This window comes from Lemur catta, chromosome 1, assembly GCF_020740605.2.
Source record: "Lemur catta isolate mLemCat1 chromosome 1, mLemCat1.pri, whole genome shotgun sequence".
Classification (NCBI taxonomy): domain Eukaryota; kingdom Metazoa; phylum Chordata; class Mammalia; order Primates; family Lemuridae; genus Lemur; species Lemur catta.
Genome location: NC_059128.1, coordinates 114021095 through 114048305, shown reverse-complemented (window position 1 = coordinate 114048305; position 27211 = coordinate 114021095). Strand labels below are relative to the sequence as shown.

The 27211-nt window shown below is 44.5% G+C and overlaps 1 protein-coding gene and 1 long non-coding RNA gene across 9 annotated transcripts in view; one reads left to right on the top strand and one right to left on the bottom strand.

Annotated features, from left to right (window-relative positions):
* SAFB (scaffold attachment factor B) overlaps positions 1-27211 on the top strand; it is a 109625-nt gene that overhangs the window by 30795 nt on the left and 51619 nt on the right. For 7 of the 8 annotated variants that reach the window (XM_045549004.1, XM_045549022.1, XM_045549013.1 and 4 more), the window contains exons 17-28: positions 13519-13603; positions 15822-15886; positions 15974-16180; positions 19354-19413; positions 21434-21461; positions 22359-22851; positions 23275-23324; positions 23996-24090; positions 25644-25793; positions 25872-25954; positions 26257-26396; positions 26561-26649. In XM_045549004.1, the coding sequence (XP_045404960.1) occupies positions 13519-13603; positions 15822-15886; positions 15974-16180; positions 19354-19413; positions 21434-21461; positions 22359-22851; positions 23275-23324; positions 23996-24090; positions 25644-25793; positions 25872-25954; positions 26257-26396; positions 26561-26649 (1545 nt within the window). Of the gene's footprint in view, positions 1-9860; positions 10153-13518; positions 13604-15821; positions 15887-15973; positions 16181-19353; positions 19414-21433; positions 21462-22358; positions 22852-23274; positions 23325-23995; positions 24091-25643; positions 25794-25871; positions 25955-26256; positions 26397-26560; positions 26650-27211 lie in introns of those variants that run through there. The other variant, XM_045549045.1, reaches the window with a different exon arrangement.
* LOC123636657 lies at positions 54-9756 on the bottom strand. Its single transcript, XR_006734629.1, has 3 exons — positions 9502-9756; positions 1333-1482; positions 54-712 (listed from the first exon to the last, which is right to left on the bottom strand). It is a non-coding gene; the product is annotated as an uncharacterized LOC123636657 (long non-coding RNA).

Here is a 27211-nt window from a genome sequence, read left to right as displayed (position 1 = left end):
GGCAGCCCAGGGCCCCACTTAGCCTTGAAAAACAACACAGTCTCTGGCCACACTCATTCTCATTGCAGGATTAGCACATGAGAAGAATAAGCTCAGTTTTATTCTCGTCTTCTGTCTCTTACATGTAGACTGAGGATTTCCCAGAGTGAGTCTCAGATCTTTAGTGGGTTTACGTGAAAACATGGGGACAGCAGGGAAGGCTGTGGGGAGGCCGTTGTTGTGGCACAGTTGATGTCTCTTCCCTGTTAGCTTTTCCTCAACTCTAGCAGAAGCTTCACTCTTCAATCTCGCCCTCCTCCCTCGATTATGGGATGCGGCTGGGGGTACCAGGTTCCTGCCCTCTGTCTTGGGGATGCTGTTCTGCCTCGGGAGGAATTTCATGCCTCTCACGTGATTCCTTTTTCCCTGCTTCTGGAGGTAAATCTTACATTCCATGCAGCAAAATGAGACTAGTTTTCTGGGTTTTAATGGAGACATGTGTCCCAGTGGTTAAGCCCAGGCTCTAGAATCAGAGCTGGGATTATAACTTGTCACTACTTCATGCTAAGCCTGTGTTTCCAGCTGTGAAATGAGCATGGTGATTCCTCCCACGTAGGTAGTGGCGGATTTACTTGAGGTGGCACATGTGTCAGCATGAAGTGTATGCAGCTGCTCTCCAGGGCTCTTGACTCACGCTAGCTGCTTTTCAACAGGTTATCATATACTGCTGGCTCTGAATGGAAAAGAGATTAAGATTGTTTTTCCTTATATGCCAGTGATAAATAAGACATCAGTGCTGGTGCCCCAAAGGGAACCTGCTGTCACCTGACAGGAGAGAAATCTAGCACGGAACTTTAGGTACTTGCTGAACTGTTACTTGGCTTGGTTGAACAGAAAACCGTTGGTTCATTGTTAAGATATTAGGGAAGAATGAAAATGGCCAAATAGTTAAATAATTAGGTCCCTAATTTGGGCCAAAATGCTATTCAGTGTACTTTTGCATAGTTGTTCTTCTCTAAAAGTAAAGAAGCTGTTTCAAGCAATCAGCTCTAATGTTTTTAAAAAGTCAATATGCCTTGACCATCATTTAAACAAACAGTATTTCAAGAGTCCCAATTAAGAAGATCTTAAATGTGGCAACACTGCCTTTCATGGATTTTGATATCCAGAGTACAGTGTCTGTCATCTGGGATAATTGTTCGTACTTTACTTCGCGGTCTATTCTGTTAGATAGCTTTTTGCCAGCAGGCTCACTTTTGGCCTAAAATATGATACAGATAGAAATGATTTGTGCACCAGGTCTCCTCACTTGTACACTTCATTTGGAGCTACAACAGGCAACAAGTGCCTCACCTTCTCTACGGAGATCATTCTTCCATGCAGCTCAGTTCTGTGCAGATGGCTGATGCACTTGGTAGCCTCATCAGATGTGGACATGGTGACAAACCCATAGCACCGAGCCCCAGGACTGCGGGCGTTGGTTACCACCTTGGCCCCGACAACCTTTATGAAAAAAGACATGCTTAAATCTCGCACACAAATAACCACACAACTTACTACAATTCTTAGCAAGTAAGTGATAAAGCAGAATCATTTCCACTGTTTGTTCCTTTTTCCTCAAATCGTTAGTTTTTCATAAATTTGTTATTGAATTAGTTCTAATTACCCCTGACCTATCAAAACATAATTGCTTTTGATACAAGATCGGTCATCATAGTGCAGAAACAAACAGGCAAAGTTAAAAGACTGTTAACCTCACTCACAACTCATGATTAATGAAAAGTCCTCCCGTTTGGATCATTTTCTCCACTTTCACTGAAGCCAAGGTTAGGTGAGGGGCTGCCTACTCTGAAGTGCACCTGCCTGTGCTGGCTCAGGCTGAGAACAGCTCTGACACAGATGAGGACTGTCAAGCACATTCCCACAGGGAGGGGACTTCATTTCCGGCCAAGAGGGAAACCCAAGCATTGCCTTCGTGCTTCGAACAACTAATAGACTGGAGGAAATGTAGGTAACAGTGGTTTTCAGACACTGGACGTCACACTGTCCAAGTGAGCTGTATGACCGCCCCACCCCTGCTTGTTGCGTGGAGTTGCCAGGCCACGGGCCAGGACAAGTAACTGAGGCAGGCAGTATCCCTGAGCTGAGGAGACACAGCTAAGGTTCTGAGACCAAGGCAGAGAGAAATCAGAGAGCTTGAGAAATCTGACCAGGGTGTCTCCTGCCCGGTGCACGCGTGTGAGGAAACAAGAGGCTGAGAGAGAACCACCCATGAGGGACAGAGGGAATAATGCCAGGGGTTACTTTTCCCAGTAGCCAGAGTGGGAAATGTGATAATTCACAGGGTATGAGACACAGTACTTGTAGGGTACTGGCCCAGTAGTGGGACACAAAATTAGCCTGAACTAAATACTACTGTGTTGCTGACTTACAGAGTGTAATAGCAAGCCTCAGAAGGATCTAACTCTGTCAAATACATTAGCGGCATTCACAAAAAAGCTCAGGAAAATGGAAATATGAGAATAACTAGCATCTAATATCATAAAATTCATAATATCTGACATCCAAAAAAAACTGCCAGTCAGAAAAAGGAGGAGTAGGAAAGTATGACCCACAATGAAGAAAAACCACAATCAACAGAAAGAAACGCATCACTGACACACATGACAGAAGTAGTGGACAAGTATATTAAAGGGTTATTTGAAATCTATTTTGTATGTTTAAGAAGACAGAGGAACAACTGGGCATGTCAGGTAAACCCATGGACGATATCTTAAAATATGGAAACCAAACTTGTAGAGATGAAAAACATAGTAGATTGGATTAGCAGTAGATACAGCAAAGGGAAAAATTAGGGAACTGGATGACATAGTAAGACAAAGTATTACAAATAAAATACAACAAAAGGACTAGGCGAACAAAAACCCTTCAGCATCACTGAGTTGCGAGACAACTTGGAGTCCACAAAGGCTGGGGATCAGAATAAAAAAAAAAAAGAAAACCCAGCATACTAAAGGAAAGAACATCATAAGTGAATTGCTCCAAACCAGTGAGTGATAAAGAGAAAAATCTTAAAGACATTGGATACTCCTGTAATATCTAGAATTCTACACACGGTGAAAATTTCTTTCCAAGTGAGGGCAAATTAAGACTTCTTCAGATATATAAAAGAAACAATATTTGCCATCAGCAGCCCTGCACAACAAGAATTGCTTAAGTCTACAGGACAAAGGAACATGGTGTCCTTTGGGAACTTGGATGCACAAGAAAAACCAATGAAAGAGCACTTGCCAGGGTGTTTTCTTCATGTTATTTAGAAAGCTCTTTAAATGTTACCTGTTCAAAGCAAAAGAGCCAAATCAAAAAAAAAAAGGCAATAATGTATAGGGTGGGTTATTAAATAGAAGGAAAATATATGACAATAATATCACAAAGATTGGGAGAGGGAAGTGGAGGTGAACTCTTGCGAAATTCTGGTAGTATACTCGAACCAGGGTGACATCATGTGGAGACATATAGCAAGTTAAGATGCCCACTGCAAATCCTAAAAAGTAACCATGGAAGAACAACAAATCCATTATTACTAAGAAGCCGTAAGTCATAAAAAAGATTCGGTCCATAAGAAGGCAGATTAATAGGAAAAAGGGATCAACGAACAAACAGGATGAAGAGAAAACAGAGAGGAGGACAGTAGCTTTCAACCCAGCACAACATATGCTAGCTTTCCTTGGAGCCAGGGGTAGAGCCCACAACTCTGGGCAATGAAAAGAGCTCGTCAGATACAGAGGTCCCGGCCTCTGACCAAATGGGTCAACTTGAAGAAGTCACTTCCTCTCTGAACCTCAAACCATGAACTGTGGAATGACAAAGGGGAAGCCTGTGTGCTCCAGCTTCATTTTAGACTCCGACGTGCTATGGTTTGAGCACAAGGATGGAGGACTCCTGGCTCTGCCTGCATCTGCACAGGGCCAAAGGTGACAGGGGACTTGGCTGAGAGGGACACACATGTCAGCTCCCATATTACAGCTGAAACAGTCTTCTTCCCTCTCCTCCAGGTCAGGGAGCTAAGCCAATTATGGGTTCATTTTACCTTCCCAGCAAACCAATCATCCTTATGGGGGTATCACTTCTGATGACAAATAAGACCTGAATGAGAGCAGGCACCATAAGCTCGTGTGTCCCTGTCCCTCAGCCCTGCCCTCTGAACTCACAGAAGCCTTTGATTACTGCATCCAAATTGCCTTGTCCCACTCCCCTGGCCTTCCTAGGTCCTCCTGCTTCTGTCCAGAGCTGACTTCCACAGCCAACACCAACTCTAATCAGGCAGGCTGAACCCAAAATGTCACCTCCTCGGTGCGGCTTGCTAAAGACATTTCCCAAATCTAAATGAGGTCTCCCTATCACATACAGAAATAACTTTCCTTCCTATACTTATAGAATGTTGTTTCTTCTTTTTTTGAGACAAGGTCTTGCTCTGTTGCCCAGGCTGGAGTGCAGTGGTGTTAGTGTAGCTCACTGCAGACTCAAACTGCTGAGCAAGCAATCTTCCTTTCTCAGCCTCCTGAATAACCTGTACTACAGGTGTGTGCCACCATGTCCAGGTAATCTTAATTTTCCTGTAGAGATGGGATCTTGCTATGCTGCCCAGGCTGGCCTTGAACTTCTTGGCTCAAGCAATCCTCCCACCTCAGCCTCTCAAACTGCTGGGATTACAGGCATGAGGCACTGTACTTGGCCAACATATTATTCCTTAAATGTTGCTTTTTCCACCAGACAACTAAAACATCGATGACAACATTGACCATACATGTGTCTGTTTCTTCTGTATCATCAGTGTCTCAGTCAAGAACATCAACAAAATAATCAAATAGGTTATATATGGCTGTAAGTTTTCTAAGCCCTTCTTAAAGATATTGTTGAAAAAGGAAAGGAATGTGTTTTCTGGGGCCTGTCTGCCGAAGTCACTGAACCATTAACCAACACCTGATCAGGTGACACAGACCTAGACGAAGGAATGACTTCTGCAGCCAGGATAAGGTATATCAGACAGGCTCTGAAGCTCTGCCTGGAATCCCTGTACCTTCCAAGATGCTAAGAGATACTGAGCCTTTCTCCCTTGGGAGGGGCCACTCGTACAGGCACCCAGAAGACCAGGGCAGTTCTAACTGCTTATCGTGAGACTTTCGTTAATTAATTCCAAGACAATCATATCACCTTAAATCGTCCTTCAAGTTCCTTTGGAACGTTTCTGAATTGTGGTGGGGTTTTTTTTTTGTCCTGCTTCAACAAGCACCAAATTAGGGACGTATTTTTAAGCCAATGTCATGTTCTAGTTATCTCACTCTATACTAATACTTAAAATACTAGAAGACGTAAAAGTCAATTATTTACTGTTTGTTAAAGGGTTTTCTCCTTTCAGCATGCCAGCTTTAAGGTTTATATAGATCAGTTTTCTTAAGCTAAGTTAGAAAGAACAAGAATATCATTTAGATAGTAGCTATTTATACATACTTTCTGGCCCAGAGAGGTGCCTCACACCTGTGATCCTAGCATTCTGGGAGGCCCAGGCGGGAGGATCACTTGAGGCGAGGAGTTCCACACTAGCCTCAGTAAGAGTGAGACACCCGTCTCTACAAATACAGAAAAATTTAGCGGGGCGTGGTGGCACACGCCTGTAGTCCCACGTAGTAGGGAGGCTGAGGCAGGAGGATTGCTTGATTCCAGGAGTTTCAGGTTGCTGTGAGCTAGGCTGACACAACGGCACTGTAGCCCTGGTGACAGAGCAAGACCCAGTCTTGGAAAAAAACAATTTATACACAATCTCTGAGCAGTGCTATAATATAACCAACCATCGGTTCCACTTGACACCGTGGTTACTGTGAACCAGGAAACAAGGCACATGACACAAAGGTGAAAGGGTTCTTTCCAGGTTTTTTTTTTTTTCTTCTCTAAAGCAGAAATGAGAACCAATAAAATTAACATGAGAAAGATATAAGTTCTTGAGTTTCATTATTAACCTAAATTAAAGCCACGCAGAAAGATGCAAGGGCACACGTACCTTTCCATTTTTGCTGAAAAGATTTTTTAGATCGCTCATTGGCATCCTAGAGGACAGTCCACTGACCACAGGTTCCTTCTAGAACTGGTGCTTCCTCAACCTGCCCTTAGAGGAGAATTACTATACTTTCACTCAGTGAGTAACAGGAAGCACCTCCATTCTTAAGGTTGGAGCCTTCTTCTAAAGTCCTAACTATATCCAATACCTACTGTTCTGATTCAAAAATTCAGTTCACACACACTTGCGCCATAAAACAGAGAAGACTGAAAATTCAGACAGCATAAACTAAGACTTTCTTTACTCAAGGAATAATCATGTCCACGTCAGTTATAAAGTGAAACGTCTTGTGATGATCAGTTCTGCAACGACACAACAGGCTCTAAAATTCTTATTACATTATTCTTTTTTTTTTTTTTTTTTGAGATCTAGTCTCGCTCTGTTGCCTGGGCTAGAGTGAGTGCTGTAGCATCAGCCTAGCTCACAGCAACCTCAAACTCCTGGGCTTAAGGGATCCTACTGCCTCAGCCTGCCGAGTAGCTGGGACTACAGACATGTACCACCATGACCAGCTAATTTTTTCTATATATATTTTTAGTTGGCCAGATAATTTCTTTCTATTTTTAGTAGAGACAGAGTCTCGCTCTTGCTCAGGCTGGTCTTGAACTCCTGACCTCGAGCGATCCCCCCCCCCCCTCCCGCCTCAGCCTCCCAGAGTGCTAGGATTACAGGCGTGAGCCACTGGCCCGGCCTACATTATTCTTTAATTGGCATAATTACTCCTTTCTTATAATGGCCTTTTTACTATCCCATAAGTGACAACCGCAATAGAAACATAAAGCATAGACATTCACAAACATTTAAAACTTGTCTCTCAAGAAACCATCAAGTGGTTAATTCCAGTAACCCACAATAAAACAATTAAATCACTGGATCCAAAGTGTGGGGATCTGCAGGCCCCTCCCCCTAAAATAAGGGATCCATACATAGTGCCCTGCCTCGCAAGTTAATTCATACCTTTTTCATCTTTAATGATGGGCTTTCTAAGTTCCTTAAAAGAGCTAGAGACAATGTGATTCATATAAGAAAAAAACGAAAGAGAACAAAATTAAAAGTATGGTATGTGCTAAAACTGAATACCTACCTGAAAATTAGTTTGAAATAAAATCTTAACAGACACCTTTGCAAACTTACATTGAAAAATCTGACCCCCAAAATACAATGTCAGATGCGTAAAAGTCAACTCGATTTAGCTGAAGAATAACAATTTAAGAACACAACCATGGTAGGTTGAGGAAAAGAAATTCAATCGAGCATTAAAAATACACAAAGAGAAATAAGACATTGTTTACAAGCAAAACTACAGTTTCATCAGCGCAGCTGGCCAACTGCAGAAAAACAGCTTATGTGTGTCATTAAATAACCAGTGAAAAGGGGATAGCATCTGGTCTAAAAGAAAGAAAAAACAAACCTCCTCTCATTGTCAGATCACACTCAGTAATGAGAGGGACTTCATTACAAGCTTTAAAATCAAACAACTCATCTTTTTTGCTATCTCTGGCTTCTGGACTTGCAGCTTCTATGGGCACTTCCACAAACTCCTCGATCCAGGCCTGCACATAGTCAGAATTCAGTGCAAATCTCTAAACATGGAAGAAGAATTTCTGGGCACAGTATATGTCAAAAGCCTTAAAAATGTACATGCCATTTGCTGCAAGAATTCTACACTTAGGATGTCCACTAAAATGTATAACAAAAAATTCGAAACAGGTATTTAGTCTATCTAGAATGTATACAGCCTACACATACAAAATGGAAACATTTTTGTTCATATGTGGTTGTGAGTCAAGGGACTGCAGAGTAATTTGGCAATGTCTGGAAATCTCTCTGCTTGTCACGACTTGGGCGGATGCTTCCGATATCAGGTGTTCCGCAGTGCTGCTCCTGGGCCTACAATATACAGCATTCAACTCAGAGAATTACTCAGCCCAGATTGGCTACGGTACCAAGGATAAGAAACTTTGTTCCACAATGCCTTGGAACATTTTAAAAATTTGTGCTTTCCTATTTGTTCTTTTACCATAAACACTATTAACTGGCATAAAAATATTTATGGTTTTCAAGAATATTTAAGGACACGAAAATTCCCAAGGCAAAAACAAAAAAATTTACTTTTCTTAAAAGTACATGTTTGTATATATGCAAGTATAACGACATGTTTGTAAAACATATAGATAAGGCTAAGACCCTCTTCAGTCGTTAAAACACTAAGGAGAAAGACTAGACATAATTTTATTGTCACAATGGATACTTTTTACATTTTCCAAATTATGTAAAAGTATAATTTTTAAAATAAGACAAGCCGGAGGTCATGCTCATGCCTGTAATTCTAGTACCCTGGGAGGCCAAGGCAGGAGGATTGCCTGAGGTCAGGACTTCTAGTAAAGAATGGCAAACCCATCTTTGGAAAGAGCAACTCTGGTTCTGCTATCCGTGCTTCAAGCCCCAAAAGACATAGGATGAACCCAGCACAATGTGGTTTTCTCAGGGCCCAAACACCAACAGACAAAGTAAAGGAAGAGTGGCCTTGAGCCGCCGGTGATTGTGAATTGGGGCCCGTGACCAGTTCCAAAACTGGCACTAATCTCCACACTGCCCAACCTTCCTACTTCAGAGTTACACAACAGAACAAATAATAGAGGCTGCTGGGGAGGAGGAGGGCTAGTGACCTCTGGGGTGGAAGACAAACAAGCAGCCTAGGTAGGGAGAGATTGGTGATTCCACGTGTGTGACATGGGACTGGAGGTTCACAAGGTCCCTACCCTTAGAGAGCTTATTCCAAGTGGGGAGAGAGACAATCTCCACGGACACAAGTTTGTATCAAGTACTGCACGGTGCAGTGTAAACACAGGATGGTACCACAGACAGGAACAAGGAGGTGGAAGCAGCACTTTAGGGTGGCGATGTCTCAGTTTTAAAATGACGCCTGCCAAGGGGAACACCTGGGGGACCAGCAGTCCCTGTGGCCTGCAAAGGCCCTTGGACCATAGCAACTAGCACCGCCCCCTCTTTACTGTAAGCTCTCTGCAGTTCTTCAGACACCCCATTCTACGGAGGAAACTGAGCAACAGGAGAAGGGAAGGCAGCTGCCTAAGAACGCGGAGCAGAATCGGGACCACGAGCCCCAGGGAGCGGTCCAAACGCCACCCTGGTAGGCAAAAAGTCTCTATTGTAAGGGCACCTAGAGCAGTAACTGTTAGGACAGTAAGAAGTGAGGCACCGAAAAGGACGGTGACTAGCAGAGGTCACACAACCCGGCCCCTGTGGTACCTTACAGTTTGCTTGCACCTTGGGCGGCCAAGAGGGTGGAGGGCCAGAGGGGCCCGGAGCCCGGAGCCGCGCTGACAGATTCGCTCAGGGGTGTTCCCTGGCGTGCTGTGGTACCCCCGAACCTTCGGCTGCCTCACCTTGAGCCGCTCCATCAGGACGCTCTTGTTGCTGCCAGTGTACAGGTTCCGCTTGTTCAGCTCCGCCGGGAAGTTGCCGAGCTGCCGCGTCCCGGTCTCCGAAGCGCCCGAGCCAGGGCCCGAGTCGCCCGACCCTGCCAGAGTCTCCGGCACCGACACCCCGTCTCACCGGCGGCGGCTGTAGCGTCTCTGAGCACAAAATGGCGCCGCCTAACCGGAAAGCGCGCTCCTCCGTCCCTACCGTACGATCCCCGCCAGGCGCGCAGGCGCAGTAACTGCAGCGCGCAAGAGTCCGGCTTTCCGCGGCTGGAGGCTGGCGGGGCTCAATGGGCCTGCGCAGGAGCGAGCAATGCTGGGGCGGCTGGAGCGGTTCCCTGGCAGGCGGCGCCATATTTTGCTAGGAGCCGAGTTAGAACCGGGCCGGTTGTGTGCAAGGTGGACGCCGGAACCAGGAGCCCTGGTATGGCGGAGACTCTGTCAGGCCCAGGAGATTCGGGTGCGGCGGGCGCAGCGGCTTTGAGCTCCGCCTCGTCGGAGACCGGGACGCGGCGCCTCAGCGACCTGCGGGTGATCGACCTGCGGGCGGAGCTGAAGAAACGGAATCTGGACTCGAGCGGCAACAAGAGCGTGTTGATGGAGCGGCTGAGAAAGGTGGATCCGGGGTCCCGTGGGTCGGGATAAAGCGCGGGTGAGGGGTCCCGGCGGCCGCGGCTCTGGTCCCCTGGCCCGGGTCCGCCCCCGGCCCCGTTCGCGGCCTGCCAGGGCCTGGCTCGCTTGCGCCTCCCGGCTTCTCCCAGGCCCGGCGGCAGCTCCGAGCCTGGCCTGGCCGTCCGCGGCGGGTTGAAACCCTCGGGGCGAGAAGACCGGAAAAACGGGACGCGGGCGGGAGACGCCGTCGCGGCCCTCAGCTGCGGGTGACGGGCCCCTGCCCTCAGCTGCGGGTGACGGGCCCCTGAGTGGAGGGTTCTCGTCTCGTCTCACGTCAGTCTCCATAACTAGGCCGAGGACCCTGACCTCCTCAGGCAAAGCAGGTCATGTCTGGTCCCTCCCTTCCCAGGTGACGAGAAGGGACTCGGCAAGGTCACATGGCCTCGGACAGGCAGCATCGCAGTTTGAACCGGGGCTGTCTAATTCCTGAGGCAGTGCTGGGTTTCCTTTCGCAAGATGCTCCCGCACACCTTGTGGTGGTCTGGCGGTGGGGGGCCATGGGCCTGGAGTAGGGGGTTAATTCGCAAAATAAACAGCTAAAGAAAATACTCAGGAGACGGAAAGTCTTAAACCATTTTAATGATTTTCTCGCACTAGTCTCTGGGAAGTAACATGTCAGGAAGGGACGAGAGTATTGATGGTAGTAAACAGAAATGTAAAATACGGTTAGACTCGGGGAGGACTTCTTGAAACCGGCTTTAGGACTTCATTCACCAAGAAGCAGGGAGAGAGTGGGCTACCCCAGGTCAATGTGTCTGGATTCAGGTCTTTGCCAGCTCTCGGGGACATGGAAGACCTTTAACCCCTCTCAGTCTGTTTCTTCATCCCTAGAAAGAAGCATGCATGCTTTGGTTTGGGGATTAAACAAGGTTGCGTGGAACAGGATTCACATGCTGCCTGGCACCTGTAAACACTCAGCGAATCTTGCTATGAGGATTCACTTTCCCTTTCTATGCCACCACCGTTTATCATTAACACATGCAGGGCTCTAAACACCCCCCCGGGGGGGGGGGGATTCTAAGGGATCCCTTGGAAAGCGCTGAGTCAAGTAAACATTAGCTGCTTTCTACTTCCCATATAGTTTGCTTAGTCCTGTTGCTTTGTTTCTCTGGTTTTCTCCCCCTTTCTGCTCTCTAGCTACTCCTCTCTTGAGACTTCTTCCCTGTAATCTCTCAGGCTGGCCACCTACCCTGCAGCCCCTGCAGACCATGCCGCTGGTCACTCACTTCACCCGCCTGGCTCCGAATCAACCCCAGATGGTGCCTTTCTTGTTAATTCCTGTTGAGAGGAAGGAGGAGACATTGTTTATTGTCAGGCTCAAACATGGCTGGTCAACTTGGTCAGAGTCCCTTGGACCTTTACAAAACTCAAGCTTGTGTTTCTTTCACTATGGATACTAGCTCTCTTTACTTAAGAGGGGCAGGGGGTTGCTTGATGCAGACATTTACCTGGAGGAAATGCACAGAGTGGGAGATTGGTGGCTGAGCATGTGTGGTCCCTGTTCTTAGCCACCAGGGGTCCTCATCAGTCAAACCAATTTGAGCGGCTTTATCCTCTCCTCCCCTTACTGCCCCCCAAAACAGCTCATAGGCTCCAAAGCTGCTTTGATGGCATGTACCATTCCTCTTAGGCGGGTGGCTGAGACTGGTGTGTGACTTCAGGAGTCCTCAATCGCTCTCATCTCTGACAACACAAATCCATTCCTCTTTCCTTCTCCCTCTTTTCAGTTTCTTAGCAATGTGGTTCCAAAACACAAGAGCCATCAATCCACATGCCCATCTGCTCCCTGGTCCAAGCACCTCTGGAACTACTGACCTTCTGTTTATCTCCCACGTCTGTCATGTAGGTGGTGTCCCTTGCTTAGTTTATTTTTCCAGGAAGGGCAAAAAAAAGGCAAACGTTGAAAATGGAACACTTTATCTCTGGGGCGTGTCCTTTTTTCTATCCTCCTGGTGATGTTTCAGAATTGTCTGTCCCCAGGAAAAGAGTGAGGGACTTTGTGGTTGTGCTTTGCCTTTATCCCAGGACAGAACTCCAATTCTTCTACTGGCTTCCACGAGGAGGGGAGATTTTCTTTGCTGCTAGTACAGGTTAGGTGTGTAACTCCCAGGCCCAGTTCTAAATTCAGGCTTGCTGAGCTGGGAAACTTTGAGACTTCTGAAACTCTACAAATAAAATACAGTATTTTAAATGGATTTAAAGCAATCGTCCGAAAACTATGGTGAGTTGAATAATTATTTCATCATGTGTTACAATGTACTAATAATAGAAATAAAGTGCAGAATAAATGTAATGCACTTGAATCATCTGGAAACCATCCCCATTCTCCCTGGTCTGAGGAAAAATTGTCTTCCATGAAAACGGTCCCTGCTGTCAAAAAGGTTCCGGAGCACTGGAAAGAAAACTTGTGCTCACAGGATATCACAGTAAAGACTGAAAGAGTTATCAGTAACATTAAACTTGAAGCCCAGTTTATAGTGATGTCATCTGGGATAGCTGGGGCTACAGGTGCATGCCACCAACACTGATGTGTTCAGTATTGATTTACAGGGGTGCCTCCTTGGTGGCAGGCACTATGCTGACTGTGGGAACTGTTCCCAGTGAATGACAAGTTCTTTCTGTGGGAGGCAGGGCTTGCCAAGAAATCGTTATTCAGTGTCCTATGAGACAGGGTCACCTAGTAGTTGAAAGTGAGGTCTTTGGAGTCAGTTTTGCATGTATACGATGGCAGTTGGCTGAGGCAAGGCATGTCATGTCTGCTCCCACGCCTATCTCAGTAGAAACCCAGCCAGTGAGTGGTAGCATCTATGCAGATGGTATCGAGTGCAGGCATGGCATGGAGGGGTCACTGGAGGCTTACACGGCACTGTGCTGGGTAAAGTCATAGGAAATTGGAGAGTGTGCCTTTCCCTTTTTGAGTTCTTTTGGTGCCAGGAATAGGATGAACCGCATAGGCCCTAATATTTGGTAAGTGCTTGCTTTACATGCATGATAGAGTCCTCACAACAGCCTTCCAGGGTGAGTACTATTAATATTATTAGTCCCCTGTTCTGGAGGAAAAAACAAACTCAGAGCAATTAAGTCATCCTGCCTAAGACCACACAGCTAAGAACTGTGCAGTCAGTCTGACTCGAGGATAGAGCGAGAGAACAGATGAAAGGGTGGGCTAGATGCCTGGTGGGGGAAGGCATTTGCAGATCAGGAGCAGCTATACGCTCTAAAAGATACATGTCCCTTCTCATCTGACGGTGCTGTGAAAGTCAGGCTCTGTGCTGACTTTGGTCAACTTTACATGTCCCTTCTCTTTAGGCAATTGAAGATGAAGGTGGTAATCCTGATGAAATTGAAATTACCTCTGAAGGAAATAAGAAAACATCAAAGAGATCCAGCAAAGGTATGGTGCATTTTATAAGCATGTGTCATGTTAAGAGCTTTCTGGAAAACTACATCATCGCTAATGTTCCCCTAATGTTCCTCACTTACTTGGCTGTGTTAGCTTTCTGGAAAACTACTTCTTCGCTAATGTTCCCCTAATGTTCCTCACTTACTCGGCTGTGTTTGGACTTGGGCACCACCCTGAGAATCAAGAGCCTTCAGTGAAGCTTTGCATTGACGATCCCTCTACTATTTTGTTAGCTTGGTTCCAGCAGAGGAGGGAAGGAATATTTGCCCCTTTGTTCATTTACTCTGTAGATTTCTCAATAGTCCTTGTTAAACTTATTTAGGAAGAGAGTATTGGGCACTGCTTGACTCTCCTATTGGTCTGATTTGCAGAAAAGGACTTCCTTATTAAATATTACCTGGCTGAGACGGAATTATCACTTATGTAATATTTCTTTCAAAAACTGCCCACAGAGTAAAAAGTCACATTCCATGTGACATTAATGGCCTCCTGGTCTTACCTGGTCTTTCTTACTCCCCACACCCATTTCTTGTGGTTTAGTCATGCCCCAAAAACATAATTCAGCCCACTTTAATCTCTGCAACTGCTGAGCTGAGGCGATCCTCCAGCCTGAGCATTTGAAGTAGCTGGGGGTATAGGCAACGCCACATCTGTAGTCCTAGCCCTTTGGGAGGCCAGTGTGGGAGGATTCCTTGAGAGAGGGCAGTGGTTAAAAACCATCCTGGGCAACATAAAGACCTCTCGAAAAAATTTAAGAAGAATTAGGCAGGCATGGTCGCTCTCTGATGTAGTCTCAGCTACTGAGAAGGCTGAGGCAGGAGAATGGCTGGAGCCCAGGAGCTGGAGGTCACAGTGAGCTGTGATGGCGACACTGCACTGCAGTATGGGTGACACAGGGAGACCCTGTCTCTAAAAATAAAAATAAACACCCCCAACAGAACTAAGTACAGGTCAATATTATGTAGTCCTAGTGTAAAGGAGAGCTTCTGAATATAAGGGTACAAAGCACTCACACTTAAAAACCAGTTAACAACTTTAGCTCCACTACAGTGAAATTTACCCAAAACCCAAATGAAAGACTAATGAATAATTGGAGGGGAAATACCTTGTATATATGATACAGAGTTTCCAAGTGAGGAGAAATGGAACAGAAGTTATTAAGTATCGAAAGAATTTAAAGCAGAAAGTTTAACAAAAGTACTGGTGCTCAATAAGGAAAACTGAATGCAAGGGGTAATAAGATAGATTCAGGTTAAAAGCAGTATTTCTGTTTTGCCTAGCACATTGGCAAGGCTAAATGCCAATTTTAGGGAACATTCAGGAAGATTGGCACTTTTATTCACTTTTGATGGAACTATATAAATTAGAATAAGCTAACTCTTGTGTATCATGACAGCATATTGGAAGCTTTTTTATGTTTACCCTTACAAATCTGTAAACATTTTGTTCTAGAGATGCAATTTTTGAGAATATGTTCTAAGATGAAAACTACCTGTGTGCAAAAACCAGTTACCAGGATGTACATCTTCATGAGCATCATCTTACATTTCTACCCATAAATATTGATTAGATCAGTGCTGGGGTAGCCGTGTGGTGCAGTTAAAGAATATGGAAAGATGTTCACAACATATTAAGTGAAAAGAGAGGACAGTGCAGTGCCAATTTTGTAAGCAGAAGTACATGTACCACATAGAAAAAGTCAGAGGACATTTGATGTCAGTATATACCGTGAGTGCTAACCCAAGGTGCTGAAATTGTGAATGGCTTTTATTTTCATTTTCCTCATTTATATTTTGCTTTCTGTCATTGTTGGTGTGGAGAAGCAAACTCTGTGTTCATTAACTAAAGAACAGCACATTTGCATCAGAGGCTGCCCTCCCCACAAACAAAGCCTCTTGACAAAAAGGTCAGGCCTTAGGACAGGTCTGGTCTGCCTAACTTTGCTAAGAACCAATTTCTCGCGCCTCCTACTTCCACTGCCAGTTGATAAGAACAGAAGCTGTTGTACTGGAGGGTGGGGTGGGGCCTGCCTTGAGCGGAATGGCATTCCCATTCCTGCATTATGCAGTGTTCCTACCTTGGTAGGTGCCATGGGTGTTTAAGGTGTCTTTGCTTCTGTAGTGCTGGAGGCGTATAGACATGAAGGTTATTGCTTCTGGAAAATGCACATGATTGATCTCATGCTGTAAATGATGGTTTTTCTCCTCAGGGCGTAAACCAGAGGAAGAGGGTGTGGAAGATAACGGGCTGGAGGAAAATTCTGGGGATGGACAGGTATGTGCAGCCTTGCAAGCAAAGCAGCTTTGTGCATGGACCAATGGCAGTCACATGATGGTTTTGTTTGGTTTTGTCTTGTCACAGGAGGATGTTGAAGCCAGTCTGGATGACTTGAAGGATGTGGATATAACAGATACCAGTGTATTAGATGAAGCAGAAATTGATAATGGAAGCGTTGCAGATTGTGTAGAGGACGATGATGCTGATAATCTCCCGGAGTCCCCACCTGACAGTAGAGAGCTAGTCGAGGGAGACATGAAAGTGCTTCCAGAGCAGCTTCAAGAACAAGCTGTAGGTAACTTGCCAGTGTCTCTGAAATGTATCCTGAACGTTTGTGTCAGTTCCACAAATATCATAATAGCTGGTACTTTTATAGGTGGAATTAAGTTCTCTTCCTGCCAGTTCAGGAGAAAAATGGTTCATCTGCTTACATGTAAAATTTGGACAATTGTGAAAACACTTTAGGTGAAAAGTGGTGTCTTAGGATGTATGTAAGTGCATGCTGTGTGTTTGCAGGAAACAGCATGAAACATTTTGAGGATAATATTCAGAACCTTCCTGTTATAGGAAGTTGGTCTGTGCTGTTATAACTTAGATGCCTTGAAAATATGAAATCGGAAGAGGTCGGAAGTTGTTCTTTTCCTGTTCAGAACCAATTGGTAGCCTCCTAATAGTGAACCTTCAATAGGAACCTTGACATTGTCTTTAAAGCCTTAGTTTATTTTCACGTTAGGATCATCTCAAATGTATAACAAGTTTAGTGAGTATTATGTGTTGACCTCTGCCTACCAGGCATTAGTCATTATGTCCTTTAAACCTTTTAACAAGAATGTGAAGTGTTCATGCTGTTGTCCCCATTGTCAGTTGAGGAAACTGGGGGACAAAGAGGTACGAAATATGTCCAGGTAACATACAGCCCATAATAGGATAAGAATGAAGACCAGGGTAGTTCAAGAGTCCATGTACTTAACTCATACCCCACATTGACTTGCTGCCATTCGTTTGTTATTAAATTATTTCGTTTGCATGAAGATTAATGGTAGGAGACAGGAAAGGTGGTGAAAATGAGGGGCCCTTTAGGTGTTGGTTCATGGGAGGGGCCCCGTGTCCATAGTGGTCCGAGATCTTCTGCAGCCTGCGCCTCTTGAGCAATCTTCAGGGAAGGAAGCCCTGCTGGTTGACTTCTGCCATTGCAGAATCTGTTTGTGTTTCCTCCTGGAAGTGATTCTCAGTTTCCCTAGAGGAAGCAGATTGTCATCTTTGAATGGGGTTTTTGATTTTGAGAAATGGCTGTTATTCTGAGAGTTATTCTGATACAGATGGGGTTTGCAGTTGCTTCATTTTTTGGTGAGTGTCATTCGCCAGCTCCCTGAAAAGGAGCAGCAGAAATACTTGTGCAGTGGTGGGGATTACATACCCTTCCACATTGGCTGTATTTTCTTAAGGCTGTTTTGTTTTCTTACTGCTTCTAGTTAGAAAATAATACATAGTGCAATAAAAGCTAGAAACAACATAAATGTGTAGAAGCAGTGTAGTTAAGGGTTGAGGGTGTGGACTTTGGAGGTCTGCCAGTTGCCCTGGGCAGCCTTAGGCAGGTTACTTAACCTGTCTTGGCCTCAGTTACGAAAGGTTTTGGGAGGAATAAATGGACGGACATTTATCACAAACTTAGAGCAGAAGTCAGCATATTGGCCATCTGCCCATTTTTGTAAACAAAGATTTAGTGGAGCACAGCCATACCTACTGTTGCTGTTGTTGATGGTTGTTTTCGCGTCATAGTGGTAGACATGAGTAGTTGTGACAGAGACCATCCGTACTACAAAGCCTGAAATGTTTACTATGCAAGCCTAAGAGAAGTTTGCTGACCCCTGGCCTAGGACAGTGCCCAGCGTGTAGTAATAATTATTATGAATATCAGAATTCATAGAGTTGTTTTGAAACGTGTTACTGCCTATAGTACAGGTAATAGTGTTGTATAACAATCAGAGTGAACTAAGCATAGTTGTATGAACTGAAATGATGCCCAAAGAGAAGTGAAAATCAGACTAGGGCTCAGAATACTGTGCTGCCTGTCATGCAGACAGAAAGGGTAGGTGGTCTTTGGCACACTCGGGTACAGTATGTCTCGTGACAGTTGTATTATGGGAAGGAAGGAGTGGTGGGGAGTAGTTTTCAGTGAATAGGCATTGTACCTTTGGAATTTTTTGATCATTTCCATGTCTTTCCTAGTCAAATACAAGTGATGATATATGCTGATTATGGAATATTTGAAAAGTACTTCCCCCAGAAATATACCGATTTTCAGGGCTGTATAGAAGGTAGGCAGTATTTGAGTCACAAAGCATCTAAACCTCTTCCGTGTTTTGGGAATCCCACATGTTCTTGGGCAGAGCCCCCCTCTTAGTATAGAAGCTCAGCATACAGTTACTCTTCTCCTGCACGTGGGTGTAAGTATAGGGGTCACCTGGATTTTGCCAGTCTTGTGCTCCTGTCCTCATGCTCAGATCTAGAAGTGGATGCCAGGAGGCAGGGTTGTCAGAGATGCTGTTGCTTTCTGGGTGGTAGCAGCTTCAAGGGTAGTAGCCTTTGTGTCAGTGGCATCCAGGGTTGGGTAACGGGTGGAAGCTGAAGACTCCACTCTGCAGTGTGATTCCGTTTTTATTTATTGATTAATTTATGTTAGAATATGAAGGAGGGTGAATGCGAAGGGTGGTTTATTCAGTTTCCTGAGTTTTTTTATTTTACTTTGAAATAGAGCCCGACTCCTTTACCCTTTGTGAAGTGCAGTGACACCATCCTAGCTCATTAGAATCTTCATCTCCTGGCCTAAAGTGATCCTCCTACCTCAGCTTTCCTAATAGCTGGGAGTATAGGTGCGCCATCAAACTCTGCCAATTTTTCTGTTTTTAGTAGACATGGGTTCTCTCTCTTGCTCAGGCTTATCTGGAACTCCTGAGCTGATGCAGTCCTCCATCCTTGGCCACCCAGAGTGCTAGGATTGCAGGCCGGGCTTCGGCCACCGCCCCAGGTCTGCAGTGTGATTCTGGACATAACTCCTGGAAGAACAGTCCTGAAACCTGGTGCTCTAGTCCCTCTGAAGAGTCTATGTACTAACCAATTTAAATATTTTTTCTAATTACCTTATACTGTTTTCTTTGTTTGGCTTCTCCCTTGAAACTCACACTTATATTGTATCAGTGGGTTTCATTCTTTATCAGCATACATGTGTTTACATAGAATATTTCTTTTAGTCTAGCTGCATTTATATTATAATGCTTCTTGTTTTTTTTGTTTTTTGTTTTTTACAGTTTTTTGAGTAGATGTCTTAATTATAATGTGTTTTTTTAACACAATCTTGCCAATTTCACAGTTAATGATTTTTATCGTTATTGAGATTTCATTTTACAGATTTGCCATTATATTATTGTTGATGTAGTAAACTATATTCTCAATTTCTTTTACAGGTAGAGGACAAAGAAACTATAAGCAACTTAGATACTTCGTCTGACTTTACTATATTACAGGTATATTTTTGAATGTCTCACCAATGTTAGAGTCAAAGGTTAGACCATAGTTTCTGGTAACCATTGCAGACATTGAGAGGCAGTTCCAAGTAATAGTCATTGCAAGGTTTATTTACTTTGTCAGAATCTTTAGAGGGGGTTTTCCTATCTACTTTCCCTCCAAATGTAACACACCTTTGGCCAAGGACTTACCTCTTGGTTTTGACTAGTTCCCTTTAAGCACTATGGCTCACTAGCAGCTCATGGGAGGGCACACTTTCTGATAAGTTTGTTAATTTCATTGCTCAGGGACAAGCAGCCTGTCTGATCCACTCTGCATGGTGTCCCCTGCAGAAAGAGGATTTGCCTGGGATAACACAGGGAGGGACACTTATTATACTGCCCCCCCCACAGTAAATACTAACAGGGCAGTGATCAGGATGGGAGGGTGTGCAGGGCACTGACAGTGCATCTGGGAAAGGTAGAGTCTCAGGAGTTATGCTTCTGTCTTTGGGATGTTTTTCCTATAAAAATTGCTCTGATTTATTGTGATGACCATATGGCTGTTTCATTACCATGTCTTTAAATATTAAATCTGAGATGAGAACTAACTTTCAGGTATGATTTTCGTAAATGTGGGTCTTGAGTTCCTTTTCATTATTTTGCAAGCCTACATAGATTTAAATTATTGGAATACGTGTACTCACTTAGCTGTCCAGTTTTCAAGAGAAATTTTTATGAGGAAATGAAAATACAGTCAGCTTTTGTGAGGCCCTTGTTTTTGTTTTTAAATGATGTCAGCTGTGCTGTGCTAATTAGAAATCACCTTTCAGACAAGATCTCCATTTGCCTTCTGCCAGGCCAGGGGCAAGGGAGATACTGGAAAACCAGAACTCCAGCCTGAGGATGCAAACCTGGAGAAAACTTGGTGAAGCCCAGCTCCCTTTTAGAGCTGATGTCTCCCAACTGCGAAGTGGCACAGCCCATTCTTCACTCAGAAAGGAGAGGCAGAGCCGGGTCTTGTCATTCTCTCTAGTGTACTTTTAGGTTACTATTACGATAGAAAATATACAGTTCCTCTCAAAGATAAATTGCAATATATTTGATAGTACCTAGGGAAAGTTAAGGAAAAGATTTACAATGCCAAGACGCATCATTTGCTTTAGTTGTGGAGTCCTAATTCCCAGCCTGTAGTAGGGTACATAGGAAGAAAATAGATTGAAAGTAATTGAAACCATGAGGAAAGTGAACAGTCTCCTAGGGCATCCCAGGATCTTAGAGGAAGGTATAAATCACATCCATTTATTGGGTATGTAGGAAGCACCTGTGATGTGTCAGGTGTGGTCTTAGCTACCAGGCTTAGAGATACATGAGCGATAAGTATGGTCCCCATCCTGGCAGGGCCCCCGATGCATGTGAGCACACAAGTAACCAGAGCATTCGGAAGAGCAAGGACTGATGATTTGGAGCAGAGATGTGAAGTCACAGTGCCTTGGCTTACAGTCTGTGACCCCTTCCCACCCGCCATGTGTCCTTGGGCAAGGTACTCAGTGCTGGAGGTCACTCAGTGCACAGGGACACTAGGGTGGCACCACCATGTAAAATAAACACAGGACTCAAACCACGTGGGTCAATGTTCCCTATTTGAATTCTCAGAAAGTTAACCATAGATTCATTGTGAAAAAGTAATTGTTTGATATGTGTCCTGCTTCTGTTAAGACACTAAAAGTAGAAAAATGAAAACCGTACTCTTGATTTTGAGAGTTCAATTTACAGAGAAAACAGTGCAATCAGTTCTTCACCATGTAATTGGACCAGTTCCCAAGCTCATTAACTAGAAAATCAATGAAGGGGTGGTGAGTGAGGTAGATGGCAGTGGTGTGGGGTATTTCCTCAGAGAAGCAGGTTTTCTACCTGTTGGGTTTGTGAGTTTCCCAGAATGTGTTTCCAAAATTCCTATTTTAGTTATTCTAGTTTTTATTTTCCAAAAAACTAAGTTTTCTCTATCCGGCATGGGCTTATTTACGTATTTTTATTGCAGGAAATTGAAGAGCCATCGCTGGAGACAGGTACTGTTAAATGAAAAACTTACCAGCAGGGGTTTGGAACCATTCTGGTTTTCCATCTTTTCTAATTTATATTCCTTAATTTTAAAAAGTTGCCTTACTGTGGTATACACTGTTGTATAGGCTTATAGGCCAGAACCTACCAAGATTATAGAGATTGGAAACCCAGCCATATCACCAGATCTGTGAACGTGGCTAACTTCTTATTTTTCAAAATGTATCCGTGAGATGAAACTGTCTCATGCCTTTTTATATACAAGTGGCGTTTAAACATATGTACAAAGAGTTTCCATGCCTCTTAAGAGCTAATATCTGTACACTCCACAGAACAGATCTTGTGATACTGAGCATCATCTTAATTTCATGCTTTTCATTAAGGCAGTACAGATAGTGGTAGGGAGATACATTTCAAAACATTGAGACATAACTGGAATCCAGAAGAGGAAAGAATTTCTTCATGAGAATTCGAAACACTGTTCATTTTCTGGACTGGAAATATCTCAGAGCACCAATGGAAGAGATTCAAAGAAATTTGGAAATTGAGCTGTTCAGTGAATGGCGATACATTCAGTTAAGCAACTTCGACTTTGGAAGCTAAATTTGGAAGAGTCATATATAAACGACGACAGAATGAAGACTCAAGAATCAGCCAGAAGGTGTTGTGGGTTAAATCTCTGGGATGCTTTTCTCTTCCATGTAGGGTAAAGGCTAACCTAGCAGTCGGTCGGAGCGCAGGTAGTGTACCCAGTATAACTTTGCACACCCCCGGGTTTTCCAATCTCTATGTAGCTAGCAGTTCTCTTCATGTTAGTGTGGCAGCCGTGCCCGTCCCGCATTTGTGATTGCTTTATTTCCCTGGTAATTAAACCTTGTGCCATTCTATTCCTGTTAAATCCGTAGAAAATGAGAAAATACTCGACATTTTGGGGGAAACTTGTAAATCTGAGCCAGTAAAAGAAGAAGGTTCCGAGCTGGAGCAGCCATTTGCACAGGATACAAGTAGCGTGATGCCAGACAGAGAGCTCGCGGAGGAAGAGGACCTTTTTGACAGCGCCCATCCGGAGGAGGGTGATTCAGATATGGCCAGCGAGTCAACACACACTCAGTCGTGCAAGGCAGACAGCCTGTTAGCGGTAGTGAAAAGGGAGCCCGTGGAGCAGCCAGGCGATGGCGAGAGGATGGACTGTGAGCCTGTAGGGCTAGAGCCGGCAGTTGAGCAGAGTAGTGCAGCCTCTGAGCATGCGGAGGCCTGTAGCAACGAGGTCATGGAAGCGCCAAGTCCAGAAGGCAGAGATAGCAAAGAAGACGAGAAGTTTGATTTTGAAGCTTGTAATGAAGTCCCTCCGGCTACTAAAGAGTCCTCAACCAGTGAGGGCGCTGATCAGAAAATGAGGTTTGTTTTTTCTCAGTTTTAGACCAGACGCTGTGTCCTTTTCATTGGTCATTTAATGACACACATAAGCTGTTTTTGTGCAAGTGGCCAACCAGCCTGATGAAATTGTAGTTGTGGTTCTAGGAATGTCTTGTTTCTTTTTGTGTATTTTTAATGGGTGATTCAGTTTCTTTTCTTTTTCTCAACCTATCATGGTTGTGTTCTTTAATTGTTTGTAATTATCTTTAGACCAGCAGAAGTAATTAACTTCTGTGGGTCCGAAATCTTATGGTTAGGTCAGATTTCCAATACAGGTTTGTCCGGCTATCATTTTTCCAAAACTAAATTTTGGGTAGGTATGCAACCTCAGCACATATTTTATAATTTTCAGTTTGTTTTCTCCATGCATCTTCCTTCTGGAGTGACATTATCTTTTGTGTCTAGTTCTGTCGACGATGACTCAGATGCCAAAAGGCCTTCCAGAGAGGAAACGGGTAGGTCACCCCAGAGACACCAGTCCTTTGGGCATGTTTGGCTGGACAGGAGCGGGGTGTTTGATTCTTGTTCATGGCATACTGAGTTTCTCACCCAGATTTTCCTGAGTCTTTCCTGAAGTCTTTCTGCACTTCTCTACTATTAACTCTACAGTTTGTGCATTGTAGAGAACAAACCAGATCCCATGAGTTAACATATTGACTAATGCTCTAGGGAGAGTGTTGGAGTTTATTGGTCCTGTAACCCTTTAGTAAAATGATTATTTGGGAGAGAATTGAACTAGACCATTTCCTTTTTAACCATTGTTTTAAACGACTACAGATAGGGGATAGATGGAGAGGTATATGCTACAAGAAATGGAAACAACAGGAGTGTTTTTCCATTGAGATACCTGATAAGCCATTTAGTAACTTTGTAAGGGAACAACTTCTTGCAGTGCTGACAGCCCCTGAGGTGGTGTTGTGATGGGCCTTTCTGGCAGTGCTGTTGGGCCTCGTGCGCAGCTGCACTCTGTTGATGAGTACGCTGGGCCAGGCCTCCACCCCCATTGGGCTTTTGGTGCTGCCACTATCTGGACTAGAGGGCACCGTGTCTCGTTTTGAATAGCTTTCTTGAAAACTCAAAATCCTGTAGGTGTTCTGTTTTTGACCAGAACTTTCTTTTGGAATAGGTCATAGCAGCTGTCGTAGAAATTTCTGGGTTAGTGGACTGTCTTCTACAACAAGAGCTACAGATTTGAAGAATCTTTTCAGCAAATATGGGAAGGTAAGAGTCCCAGGGGTTGTCTGAAAAAGCAGGTGCTTTTCAGCTGATGTAATACAGACTTTACATACAGGTCCTCGTCCCTGCTCAGTGAGCACCTGGAATGACAACAGTAGCTTATGTTTGCTGATGGTCGTGGAGCCACCTTCCTTTGAGGGCTTGCTCAGTCCCTATCTGTCTAGATCACTCACAGGCAGGGAGCACAGTGAGTAGGTAGAGGTGCTGGTCAGCAGAGTGGTAAGGCGGTAGTGTTTAGAAATGTGTCAGAGTGTCTCACCAGTTAACACCTAGAAGAGTGGCCTAGTGTCGTTCAGAGGCACTCCTGGCCCCTTCTCGTCTGCAGTGCTCTCGTGTGCCAATGAGGTGTTGCAGCTGTCACCTTTTGTGCCATCACTTTCTCACTTGCCCTCTTCCTCCCTTGCACTTCGCAGGCTGACATCCCAAAAAACTACTGCATCCAGCACTACTTGTCTCTGAGACTTAGATTTTGGGGCCTCTAAAGGAAGATTTAGTATATTCTGTTGTGCATAGTTAATGGTCAATATGTCGTAATAAAGACAACCAATAGTATTAATTTGGATTGGTGACATCCATGAATTAGGCAAAACCTATGAAATCGTTATAGAAATAAATGAGGGCTCCCTGGGCCTCATTAATGCTAAGTGGGTGGCTGTGAGCTCTTGTACCTGGTCTTTCCAACTGGGGCTCATCTAGTGACTCCACAGGGACTCTGATTGTCTTCTCCTGTCAGCAGGGCCATTTCCTGGAGCTTCTAATGTCTGGGGTGCATTGTAGGCTTATGTGGATGAAAGAGGGGACCACACCTTTCTGAGAGCTTCCATGTGACATGGCAGGCATGAACAGTGGTTGTGGCCACTGACTCCTGTGGGGTTTTTTTCTTAGCCTTAAAAGGGCTATCCTGACTTCAGCTTGCTGGAGTCCTTCAGAGACCTGAGTCGCATGTAAAGGATGTGTCAGAAAAATGTCATTGATATTTGTTATTGTGAATATTAAGGTGGATTTTGTGTTCCAGAGCACTGTTTACAAACCTATCCTCACGTCAGTTTCTCTGGACAAATCCTCCTGCATAGCAACATATACTAAGGCTTCATAATTTAGTGCCCAGATATCATGACTATATATTTAGAATCAATTCTGCACAAGTTTTAAACCATGCTAAAGGAACGCTACGGGAACTCTGGGTTTCGTTTTGCTTTTCTCTCTGTTCCTGCACGGTGCCCTTCCGGTCCGTTCGAGGAACCTAGAGGAGCAAGAACCAGATAGTAGCATTATCCTCTCAGTCTGTCTCTAACACCTGTCGGACACCTGCTGACCCAGCTTCCCTGCCTGCCCTCATCCCAGGGAGGGCTCCAGGACTGGAGTGCATCAGAGGAGAGCAGTGTCACCACTGCCCTGCCCTCCACCTGCCAGTACCCCTCTCAGTGATTCTGCTGGGATTCGTGACAGCCCACGTATTGAAGACATGCATGTTGGGGTCTGTGTCTCTATCTGTGTAGGCTTCATGTCCAAGTAATATTTACATGCTTTGGTTTAAGGTGGTGGGTGCGAAGGTTGTGACAAACGCCCGGAGTCCCGGAGCTCGCTGTTACGGTTTTGTCATGATGTCCACAGCAGAGGAGGCAACAAAATGCATTAACCACCTGCACAAAATGGAGCTGCACAGGAAGATGATCTCCATGGAAAACGTGAGTGATCATTTGCTTCCTGGGATGTAGCCCGTTTTAGGAAATGATGTAATACTTGAACTTGATTCTTTTTTTCAGGCAAAAAATGAACCTCCTGGAAAGAAAACCTCTGACAAAAGAGACAGTGAAGGGAAGAAGGAGAAGTCAAGCAACATGGACAGGTACTCCTCTCCTCTGATGAAATGAAAGGGACGTTACAGCTGAAGGACACCCTGTCCTTTATTTGACATCCTTCAAGTTTTCCGTAGCTGCGGAAGTCTGGGTACTGTATCAGAGGTTGACCCTCACGGGACCCCTTTCCCCGTTGTTTGTTTGAACTTGGTCAGCAGCCCTTGACTGCCAGTAGGTGAAGGTTTCCTCTCTCCGATCAGTTAATGCTCATTGTGGTATTCCAGGCAGGGCTGGTCTGTTCCCCTGAGTACTTGCTGTAACACACTCCTGTGTCCTGGGCTGCTGTTTGTAGATCTGCGAACTTTCAGAGGGACGATAAACCCGACAGAAAAGATGATGCTAAAAATGGTGAAGATGGAAGTGGAGAAAAGGATAAGGACCAAGATGACCAAAAACCTGGCCCCTCAGAGCGATCTCGAGCCACAAAATCAGGTAGGCAAGGGAGCTATACAGGAGGTTTCATCTTGTTTTCTGTCCCTAGCCTGTGTGGGTTGTTAATTTGCTATGACTAGGAGACAACTTGGTTCATTTTTCATAGTTTCTCCATTGAGTATTTATTACATCTTACCTTCCCCTTAACTCCGTTCTTCCTGTAGGGAGTCGAGGAACTGAGCGGACTGTAGTCATGGATAAATCTAAAGGGGTGCCTGTTATTAGTGTGAAAACATCTGGATCCAAAGAGAGAGTGAGTATTAATTTTCTAAGTTGGATATTTATCTTTTTAGTTTATATTTCTATATGCATCTCACGGAATTTTTAGCTTAATGTGAGAAAAGCTTTCTACCTTTTCAAAATCCCATAAATCTAATACTTTTTAAATAGAGAAAATATTAAAGCTTTCGTTTATACTTCATGTTGTTCTGATGATTTTTGGTTTTTATTTTCCTAAGCTAACTTTTAAATGCAAATATGAGAGCACTTGACCTTTTTCGCTGAATTAGCATGTAGTGGTCCATTTTCATTGTCTCTCCTGAAAAGTTTCAGCAGCTGCCTGTTGTGTATTCATAAACCTGGCCCCACCAGCCTTTGCAGCCTGCCTCTAAGTCTGGTCTCCCTGGGTCCAATCCCATAGGCTTCTCTGCACACTGCTGCACAGAACACTGGAACCCAACGTGTCTGTGTTAGCTGCTTAGCACCTGACTCTGCGTGCCTTTAGGGTCATGGGCAGCTGTTAATGTTCATAAGTTCGACTTGTGACAATCTTAGAAGTTTGACACATGTGGGTCACGGGTCCCCAAGATCACACC